Consider the following 11,605-nt stretch of genomic DNA (forward strand, 5'->3'; position numbering starts at 1 on the left):
GCCTAGACTATTGAAGTGGTACTCAGAAGTGTAATAATTGTAAGTATAAACACAAGAGCCTCCAGTGAGGATGGTAAAGTACACAGAGAAAAGTCTGGGGTCTGTGCCTACAGGGAGCCTTTGTGCCACCCCTCAACACCTTTGATTGTGCTTCCTCCTAATTTGGATGCATTACATAGCTCACAGTCACTGCCAATAATTCTACCCAGGCTTGAGGTAATCCATTTTGTCTTGCCTTCCTCTCTGTAATGTCAGGATGGGCTTTTCACAGATTTTTTTTTTCTGTAGTTTTTCTATTCCTGGTCGGCTACTTGCACAGTGTATTCTTTGCCTATGACTAAGTCACTGTCCATTCTGAAGACCTCTTCAGTCTCTAAGGGACTCCAATTTCTCTACCTTTCCCCAAATACAAAGCAGCTGATTCCTCAGAGTACTGCCATGATTACCAGCACTGAGCAGCGTGACAATTGCTGGCTGGATTCTAGAGGTGCTTCAGAGGAGAGCAATTGGTACGGGTAATAAATGGCTCTGCGCTGAGAAAAGGGACACCTCACTTGAGGTGCTTCAAACCACAAATATTCTTTGATTAAAATCTTGACCTTTCTCCCAATGGCAATGTTTCCTTTTATTATCTTCCTGTACTTGTGAATAGAAGCCAAAACACACACACCAGATGACAGTAAGTAATAAAACAAGATATTCAAAAAGTAAGATTAACAATGTAGGAGGGAAAAATGCCAGAAATAGCACTAGACAATGTGGAAAAATGGAGTGAAACCTCTAAAAGAAAGGAAGAAAATCATAGCCCATCCATCACAGTAAGAATCATACTACATGTGAACTTGAAATAGACCACTCCAAGAAAGGCCAAGTCCACCCGCTGCAGATTTTCTGAGGTTTTGAAATTTGGTTTCCTTTTAAAACCACCTCTCCATGTTTTACTATAGATTTTCATCCAGCCACCCCATGTACTCATCCATCAGCCTATAGTAAATCTTGAACACGGGGAAGGACAGGATTCCGTGGAGGCCGTCCTCCACGTGGTTGTGGGTCACAGGAACCCCAGCATCCCGCAGGCGGCGCGCATACATGAACCCATCGTCCCGCAGGATGTCATACTGACAGGTGACCAGGTAGGTCAGTGGTAAGTCCCGCAGCTTGCTGTCTGCTGCCAGCAGGGGCGCGACCCTCACATCCAGGAATCCAGGGTGCTTTCTGGCTAACTCGGAGCTACCGAAAGTTGGAGCCTTATACACGTGTCCCTTGAGGAACCTCTCGGGGAGCAAGGAGCTCCAGTTGACCAGCTTGAAGAGGGGGGCCGCCTCCACTGGCACGTGCTGGTTATGCATCATGGCCTTCCTCAGGGCACTGTCACTGGTGATGTAATTACTACACAACCAGATCGCAAGAGACTTGGGCAGACCTGGCATGTGTGCGTTGTCCTGATAGGATGGCGTTTCCACATCCAGAGTTTGCAGGGCAGGGTAAATTAGAGACTGGATCTTGAGTCTGATCTTGACATCTGGGTCATCCAAGAGCTAAGGAGGAATTAAGATTGATAACACCCATTATTTTCATTTGAAAGAATCAAAAACAACTGTAAAAATATAGGCTACATGTGAATGAATAACCTCCAACAAAGTAATGACTAGAATATACCATCTCAACAGATTTCAAATATTCAAAATGGGCTTCTAGAACTAGACGTTCCTGAATTAAAGCATGTTTTTAACGTGTGGAAAACACCCATCCTGTCCTCCTCACAGATAAGGCAAAGGGATTTGATCAAGAATTGGCAGCTTAATGTCCTGCCTTTCAACCAAGAGTGACCACTGGAAGAACTCTGCAAGTCCTACTTCATTTCCTGTCTGTTAATGTAAAAGTTTATTAAAATATACTAGTATGTCAACTGGTTGTGCCATGGAGAGAAAGAATGACTTAATAAGGACTCTGACTTGGCTGTGATGCTGCAGTGACAGGCTGGTTTGGGAGATTTGGACAGGTGCTGTTTTATTGGTGTCCATTTTCTATTTCAAGCTGATGCGCTCATGTTCATAAAGATCAGTGGTCTGAAGAGAGGAAGGTACAGAGACCAGACTGTGCCAGAAAAGTGATCCATAAAAAGACTTTTACAAGATGTTTTATTTTTTGAAATTAAAAGTACACTGTAAAATGTACTTTTATATGTTTTTAAAATTCATATTATGCTATAAAATATATATTTAAACTTCTCTATAAAATACAGCTATTGGATGTAATCAAGTATTTTGCAGATTGTGGTTATGTATTTACATTTTCACTAAATACCTATTTAGACATTTTGGAGACCATTTGTAAATATCATTTTTACAGGTTGCCAAATATTTTTAATATAAACTTATGTATGTGGTTTTCAAAACAACTCTGTGAAGTTTTAAAAGTTCATTTTTCTTTATAAGTGAGAAATGGATGCTTAAGAGAGATTAAAGGACCCAGTCAAGATGACATGTGGAAATTACTGCATCTCAAGAAAGTTCACATCTCCTGATGTCTAATAAAGTTACTTTTTCTACCACATTACAAAACCTGAAGTTGATTAGAAATCTACAGTGTCAAGTATTTGTTTTATATTGTGGTTATTGCAAAGCCCAATTGCAGATTCTCTCCTTCTGAAAATGTCATTCATTCGACTCTAGAAGCTGAAACACTTATATAAATCTATCTAACAACAAGAATAACAGCAATGTTGTTGAATTACTTTAAGTTCATAGTTTATAATTAAATGTCAGCTAATAAAATCTAAACTACTACAGATGTAATTGATAGGTGGACTCTGCTTCTTCTCACCATTGCATTGAAAAAATAGTTCAGATTTTAAACCATAAATAGCAGTATGTTCCCTTTGCTATAAAAATGGAGTCCTTTCTATATATACTGTGGGATTAAAATGCTATTTACTATTATTACTGTACTACCATTATTCAATAAAGGACAAATATATCTTAGTATGTATGCAAAGAAATCCCTTGTCATTTTCATATTTCTGCTTTGTAAATCTCACAGGAACCTCTGAGTGTGCTGATGAATTTCTAAAACTGGTGTGATTACTCCAGCAACCGAGGAAGACTCCCCTGAAGATCACTGAATACAGTGGGATCTCTAAAAGGTTTGCCAGATCACTTCTGCATGCATGATACATTATCTCATTCATCTAACTAGTATAATATTTTACTGATGCAGATAAAATTTCAATCAAGCGATTATCTGTCACTTCATTAAGAAAATACTGTGACAGGAGTATAAATTGGTATAGTGATGTTTGAGGCTTTTTTTCCAATTATTTCTTTAATATTTCCCAAGATTGCTGCCTTTCCATTTACATTCATATTTTAATATGTGTATTCAATCTGTTTATAAGCAGATGATTTAAGGAAAAAACATTCAAAAACATGGAAATGGCCATGCCAAACCTGTTGTGCTACTGCGGCAGCCAAATTCCCCCCTGAACTATCTCCAGACACAGCGATCCTCCCAGGGTCCACGCCGTACTCTTGAAGAATATTTTTGCGCAGGAACCACTTTAAGGCATCATATACGTCTTCAAACTGGACTGGGAAGTGATACTTAGGTGCTAATCTGTAGCTGTGCAGAGAAAATGTGGTTTTCATGTCACTTTTTAAAATTTATAAAAGTGTAACATATGTGCCCAAAGTGCACAGAAGGGTACAACAGCCACCTAGCCAGCACTCAGGCCATGGAGCAGGACCCTGGCAGCACCCACACCTTCCGTTTCTTCCCTTCAACAAGTACCCACACTAGAGCATGGGTTGATTGTTCTGTTCTTGCCCTTCATATAAAGGCACACCTTCAGCACGTGCACGTGCTCTGGGTTTCCTGGGTGAGTGTTCCTTTGAGCCTCCTCTGCACCGCTGGGTGTTTCCCTCTCCCTGCACAGTGCTGCACTGTGCAGATAGATCACAGCTCATTTTTACAGTAGCATGTGATAGGCTGGCCACAGGTGGGCCCATGTGGCATGATTCCACTAGCACACGCATCTGAAAAGACCAAACTCATAAAGTAAAAGAATCTAACCCTACTTGCCAGCCACTGTAGAGAGGGAGGAACAGGTGTTACTCTTCAGTGGGTTCAATCAAGCAAAATGAGAAGTTCTGGGGCTCAATGCATAACATGTACCTGTGGTCAACAGTGGTGTATTGTGCACAGAAAAGCTTAAGAAATTAGGTGTCCTGTTCGGACTTCTTGCCACAAATAAATTCATGATAAGTAGATTGAAAGTATGTTACAAAGTATAAGTATTTTTTAAAAGGTTCTGAGGATTTGCGTTCTTTGAAGTTGGACTTCTCACAAACAGTGCTGTTCTGAATATTCTAGTACATGTTTTTTGGTGACATCTATCTGCATTGTTGACAGCTATGGAGTTTTAATATATATTTTGTCTTATTCTATATTGTCAAAGGATTTTGCTCAGAAATGTACCAGGTGATCATGACAGAGCCTGCTTATGCATGTCCTTGTCACCCTCTGGTTAGTGCTAACATCAGGGATGAAGGTCCCACCTAATGCATTTCACTGATGTTTCCCTGATATATACTAACTATTCATTTGTTTATTGATGGTTTGGATATCCTTCCCAGTAAGCTGACTTTTAAAGTCAGGTGTTTATATTTTTTGGTTTTTTAAACTTATATGAAATAAAACTATATTTTAGTCAAAGGGAAAGAACCAAAGCTGATCACTGTTTTCTGAATATATAGGTGACTAACAGTTACATTGTACAATGACAGTTGTTATCTAAAGTTAAGTGAAGTACAATTTAATACCATGTACTTACTATTCACTCTGGATATGTATGTGGTACTTAAAATATTCAGTTTTTAAATTAAATTTGTGTTGCTCTATAATCATACATAATAATAGGATTCACTGACATATTGGCACACGTACATAATTTGGTCAATTTCATTTCCCCAATACTCTCCATAGTATTTATGTATTTTAGATAAGAATATATATATATATATATATATATATATATATATATGTGTGTGTGTGTGTGTGTGTGTGTGTGTGTGTGTGTGAGTGTGTGTGTGTGTGTGTGTGTGCATTTTAGCATTTATGTATGAACCACATGTAAATACAAAGACACTTCAAGACTTGGGTTAATGTCTTTTAAGTAGCATAAGTTCTTAACTTTTAATATAATCATTTTGAGTTATAATTCTAAATTCACCATGAATTTACCTATTTAAATTGTGTAATTCAATGGTTTTTAGTATATAGAAAGAGATGTGAACCATTACCACAGTCAATTTTAGAAATTTTAGTCACTAACAGAAAGAAAGAAAGAAAAGAAGAAAAACCAACCTGCACTCACTGGTAGTCATTTCTCATTTTCCCTGACTCCTCAGCTCCATTCCTGGGCAATCATTAATCTGCTTTCTGTTTCCAAAGATTTGTCTATTCTGGAAATTTCATTATAATGGATCCAATACATGGCTTTTGTGCCTGGTTCTTCTACTTTGTATAACATTTCCAAGATGTGTCCATGGCATAGCATGCTGTGTCACATTCCACTATATGGATATACTGCACCTTATTTATCCATATGCCAGCTGATGGTCATTGAATATTTCCATGGGGGTGGAGGTTCGATGCTACTGCTCTGAACATAAAAGTTTTCTACAGCTATGTTTTCATTTCTTGTGTTTAGATTTACTATTTGGAGGTGCTGGGCAAGGGGTTGTGGTTTACATTTTTAAGAACACCCAAACTATTTCCTAAACTGTCCGTGTGCATCCCCACTAGTAGAGAGGTTTCGGCAACACTAGTTATTGTCTGCTTTTTTGTTATAACCATCCAACTCAAGTGCTATATCCTGGTGGTTTTGATTTGCTTTTCCTTAGTGACTACTGATGTGTAACATATTTTCCTGTGCTTATTGGCCATTTAAAAAAATATTTTTGTAATTTTTGATAGACCTTTATTTTATTTATTTATATGTGGTGCTGAGAATCAAACCTAGTGCCTCACACATGCCAGGGGAAGCACTCTGCCACTGCGCCCCAGCCATAGCCCCCATATGGCCATTTTAATAGAACCCAAATTATCCATCTTTTTGGAGAGTTGCCATTTACCTTTAATATAAGAGTATATTCAAAGGCAAGGCATGAATTTGCATAAAATGTAAGATCTTATCTTTTAAATTTTTGTGGTTTATTAGTTATCTCAGTGAATCAAACATAGGCATAGCTTGTCTCTGGACTTGCCATTATTAAGAAAACCATCTTTAAAGGCAAAATTGAAATACAAACCAGTGTTGGCTTGGATTTCCTAATTTCTTTTTTAAAAGGTGTTATTAGTGATCACTTACAAATGAAATTGTGCAGCTCTGTGTTGCCACTATTTAGTAATATGATTTAACTTGACAAATGGTCATGAATGCTATTTCTTAACTTTTCCTTCATTTTCTGATTTTAAATAGCTATATAGCGCTCTAGCATGAGTCTACTGCCTGCAAATATTGTTTTCAAACATGGACTGTTGTTCTAGCATGGTATTTCACACGAACTGACTTTATTTGTTCAATTTGAGAATAAATGTAATGTTTTAGCCTCCTCAGGTGCTGGACACAGGCTGAGTCAAGTTCAGGGATGTTATCTCTTAGTCTTCACAGTGACCCTCTGGGGAAGGAACCATTAGGATGTACTTTAAAGACATCCTCTGACTTTGGGACACTCATTCTTAAAGATTATGACCTAAAATCGAAAGGTAATCCAGTCCAATCATTAAGTCTGTAGATTATACAGTTTGAACTTTTGTGAAAAAACACTTTACTTTCTGCTTTCCTTTCTGCCCAACAACCCCACCCCCTACACACACACACACACACACACACACACACACACACACACACACACACCTTTTCCCCAGTGCTAATCAGAGTAGGTCCCTCCTTTGCTCTTAATTGCCTGCTCAGTGTGCCCTAGGAGCCTCAGCCTGGCCAGGCCACGTAGCCCAGAAAGGCTCGCCCTGGGCGCATCAGCCCTGTACAGAACAGCCCAGGTCTTACTTGGTCGATACGACGACAGCATTCAGTCTGTCTGCTGTCCTTCTTGACAGCACGTCATAGCTTATGGAAGCTGAAATAAAAGGAATAACAGCAGGATATGAGAATGGACAGGTAAAGGAAGGGTTTTATGTTGACAAAGCCCCTGGGTTTGTTGACCAACTCTGCCTGAGGTGGAGCTGGTAGCAATTCTCATTTGAACCCATATGTTCTTCCTCTCTGGAGCTCAGAGTTCTTGACCTGGACCCTGTTCAGCCTCTACTCCTCCCATGGATCTGTATTCACTGGTGGGTAAACAGGTGACCATCAAGTACTCTGGGACTAAGCGGTTTGAGTGATTTTCTCAGTCACAAGATTGTGTCTTTTATCTCTAAAATGCTTTCACTTCTAAATATATTTCATTTTTTTTTACTGTAAATCTATATGTCAAGAGATGTGTAATCTTTGCACACAATCTTGATGTGTCTGTCCTATGATAGCCTGAATTATTAACATATCAACTGATTACACATTTGAATATAAGCTCCATGAAGAATTTTGTCTGTTCAAGGATGCCTTCTTAGAATTGTAAATATGAGAATAAACAAATTAATCCTTGAGGTGGCCTATAATACCACTTGGAGAATGACAGAAGCAGCAAAGTATGATTCTTAAAGTCTTCTCAGCAGGGAGGAGAGCTTTTGCCTCACAACTGTACCTGGGTGGATGAAGAAAGACATTCGTGGGAAAGGGGGATTTGAAGCTTTAAGGAAGAGAAAAACTTTTCCAGGAGGTCAAAGCAAGAGAGTTCGGGAGAGATGGCAGTGTCCCCCACAGAAGGCCCTGGGTAGGGACTGTATCACTTACCAGCACTTCCAAAGCTCCAACCCCCTCCGTGGATGTAAAACACACTCCTTCTCAGGGTGTCTGACTTCCTCCTGGGCACATACACACGGACAGGAGTGTTGTTGAATTTTGTGTCAGTCACAATGACATTTTTATCTGAAGTTGGTGGGACTTCTGGAAATATCATGAGCGTGAAGAAATCAAGTCCCAGAAACTCGAGAAATGTAGCCTGAAAATGAAATTCACACACATCTTTGCAATTCAAGTTCCAAAGGCTAAAGAGATCTCTGAACACGTCAGTCTGCATTGATCCTTAATTAGCTCCAATGAAAGGAGCCAAATCCTCACACTAGAATCTCCTTTGTCCTTTCAGAAAAAACAGAGGTGCCAAGGCTGGCCTACACTGGTCCACAAGAGGAGGAAAAGCATCCAGTTAGTCCTCTTTCCATAAAGTGAGATTGGATCTAAGCTTCAGGGCTCCAGCGATGGACCAGACAGAGGAACCCTCTCTCAGGAACCTCACAGGTCAGTGCAAAAGAGGAGCCTTGCAAAGCCCCGACCACGCTGTGGCCGAGCTGTGCATGGGCAGAACGGCCAGCTGAGAGCACTGGTGGAAGGAGGTTTCACCCAGGAGGCAGGATTTTAACCGACTTTTGAAAGAAAGACCATCTCCCATAAGAATTTAACTAAAAAAAAAATGTTAAAAAGGAAAACCAACTCCAGCAGAGGTGCTATGTAGCTGGACAATGTGGGGCCTATTAGGCTTGATGCACAAGGGTTGGGGCAGGTCAGGAGGGAAAGAATGGACAGGAAGAAGGAGAGGCCAGGAGGAGGCCAGCCTGCCCCAGTCTGCCCTTCTACCTGAGAATAAGACACTGCTCCAAGCGCTCTATGTGCTTTTGTTATGGAGTGCGTGAGAACTACCAACCACTGCACCAAGTCAAAAGGGGGCAAAGGGTTCTTTGAAGAGCAGGCTAGCACCTCAAAGAACTCCCAGCACCTGAATTTTGGAAGTACAGAGTTTATAAAGGCAAGACCCACAAGAAGGATTGAGGCACATGTAGGTCAGAAAGACCCTGTTGAGACAGATATTTCGATTACATGAGAGAATTGTTTTGATTGTACATTTCAGAGTCATTTTATTCTACATCAGGGCCACAGTCAGGGATACAGGAAGGCCCTACTGTACTGTTGACATGGATACAGCTGTCAGGAGGCTGAAAAGAGAACATTGTAAGCAAACGTACAATGGAGTCAGGTCAGAACCAAATAGCTTCACTTTGGTTCTTTTCCATTTCACTTTAATCTCAGTAATATGACAGCTTGCCTGCATGGGGCAGGGAATATTATCATATCACTGAAAGATGAGGAAATGAACCCAGAGAAGTTAATGAAGTAGCCCTAGATTGCACAACTAGTTGTGTAATCTGGGGCTACTTACTTAACTAATATTCTAAATCCCACAGTTTTATTTTTTATTCATAACACAATTCTTTAATAAAATATGTGAATACATACGCAAAGATTGTCAAGCATTTGAGGGAAGCCAGCCAAACTAATCAGGAAAACAGAACAGATGAATTGTAAGAGAGCAAATATTAGGAAGGAATTGTCCCCTTCTTGAAACTTGCCCAGCTGTACATTACATGTAGAATTAAATCACCTCTTACTACCATTGGCCACGCTGCCCTGCCTGGCATGACACCGAGGCTCTTCAAATTACACTGCAGCCTTTCCCATTACACCCAAATGCTTTAAGTGACTTCTGGGACTTGCGGATGGGTTGTGCTTGGTGTCTCTGCTGGAGAACTCTCCTTAGTGCTCAGGCTGCCGGCTTCATGTCATCCCATAGTCCCTAAGAGGCTTCTCCTCTTCAGAATGGGCTTCGCTGATCCCAAACACAGGAGCCCTGCTCCTCACATCTGCCCTTATTGCTCTTTTCCCCACCAACTTCTCTCTTTCAAGTCAGTTCCTAGGACCTGAAATCATTCATTTATTTGATTTTAATTTATTATTTTCTCTCCCACACTAAACCTTGTTTGCCTAACAGATTTCAGTTGTTGAACAAGTGGGAAGCAAAATGTTCTAAAAACAGAACTTTAAGAATAAAGGAAAAAAATATGGGCAGACCCACCCAGGGTGCAGGAGAGTGCTCTACCTTCCTTGTCTGGGGACACCAGGCTGCTCTGTCAAGCAGGCAGTTCTCATGATGCAGCGGGGACACCCCTTCCATTTCTGCACATTATGTCCATGGTGGCCACCCTGGGCATGTGTCCACAAGGCTGCCTATGCAGGGATTCCTTCTGAACTTGTGTACATGCCCTCATTCTATCCATTGAATCCTGAAGGAGAATGCCGGGATGTCTGTCAGGATAGCGGCTACACAGGCAGACGATTGGTCTCTGGTTTCCTCATTAGATTTAAATACTAGCCCACACTCGAGATGAGCAGTTCAAAAGACGGCTAGCATCGCGACATTAATGCTACTAAACGTAAATCATCTTTTCAGTATGCCTACCCAGATGGCCCTCACTCACTGTTCTTGATATTTGTGAATGTGATTGCAATATATAAAATAGCAAGCAGCAAACAAACAAGCTATGTTTCTAAGTAATGAACAGTGAAAAGTCAGAGTACTTAATTTTAAAAGGTGAATAAATCACTCAATCAAAAGAAGAGAATCTTGGAAAACGAACTTCTTTGGATCAAATGGCGGCACATGCCCATCTGAAATTCAAAAAATTGCAGACTTACCAAATGTGCAAGAGCTTTCAGAGGTGTGTTGGTCAGCATCGGCTCCTCAATATTCTCTGGGAGCGGAGTGTAGATGCAATATGCGGCCAGGACCCCCAGGAGAAGAAGGCACCATGACCTTCTTCCCATGCTGCTGCTTCTTGGCCTCCCTGTCTTCAGGAACACAGAAGATGCCTCCCTCGCTGTGCCTGCCACTGAGCTGTGACAGCCAGGAGCTGGCCTTTACCTCCTGAATGTAGAGGTGTGCACCTGGTCAACAGGAAGCTCGATAAAGTTTAAACCCCACAGTTACCCAGCATGGATCTGGGTGAGAGCGAGTGCTGAATTTGATGAGTTACAGGAAATCTGTGCAAGTTCTACCAGTGATCTCACTCTTATCTGTGCTTCAGCAAGCATGTATTGAGCAATCATGTTGAAAAAGTGTCTTTAATCCTAACGAAATATTCTTAGGAAATATACAGGATGCAGAATCTTATAAAAGAGCTCATTGTGGAATTTGCAAAAACAAATAAACATACTTTTACCGCCTCTCCCCACCCATGGTACTAGGGATTGAATCCAGGACCTCGGAACCATGCATTCTGGAAAAGTGTTGTACCTCTGAGCTCTAGCCTGTATCCTGTAAAAATACTGGCAATTCGTTATGATAATTTCTTGAGAGGAGAGTTATGAAAACTAATGATGTTAGTAGTGATAATAGTAATGGTGAAACTTACTAATTATTTATTATACCATCCTGGCCCTATGCTAAGTGACTTACATACAGACTTTAAATCAGTCCAAATGATAAACCTATAGGATCAACATTTCTGTTCACCTATAAATGAGTAAAATGAGTTTTAAAAGGGCTAAGTAACTTGGCCATGGTCATATAACTTGAAGTATTAGAGTGAGAACAATTTAGGTAGCTAAGAGATTTCAAAGCTTTTTACAGACATGGAGCCCCAAGACCATGTGTGT

At 40.5% G+C, this 11,605-nt stretch overlaps 1 protein-coding gene across 1 annotated transcript; it reads right to left on the reverse strand.

Moving 5' to 3' along the window:
- Positions 1-282: 282 nt before the first annotated feature.
- Positions 283-10,966, reverse strand: LOC101975109 (arylacetamide deacetylase). The gene is made up of 5 exons (XM_078041299.1): positions 10,646-10,966; positions 7,913-8,120; positions 7,070-7,139; positions 3,450-3,621; positions 283-1,538 (listed from the first exon to the last, which is right to left on the reverse strand). The coding sequence occupies exons 1-5, from the start codon at positions 10,772-10,774 to the stop codon at positions 942-944; spliced, it is 1,176 nt and encodes a 391-aa protein (XP_077897425.1). The 5' UTR covers positions 10,775-10,966; the 3' UTR covers positions 283-941.
- Positions 10,967-11,605: the final 639 nt, after the last annotated feature.

Source organism: Ictidomys tridecemlineatus, chromosome 3 (genome assembly GCF_052094955.1).
Source record: "Ictidomys tridecemlineatus isolate mIctTri1 chromosome 3, mIctTri1.hap1, whole genome shotgun sequence".
Taxonomy (NCBI): Eukaryota; Metazoa; Chordata; class Mammalia; order Rodentia; family Sciuridae; genus Ictidomys; species Ictidomys tridecemlineatus.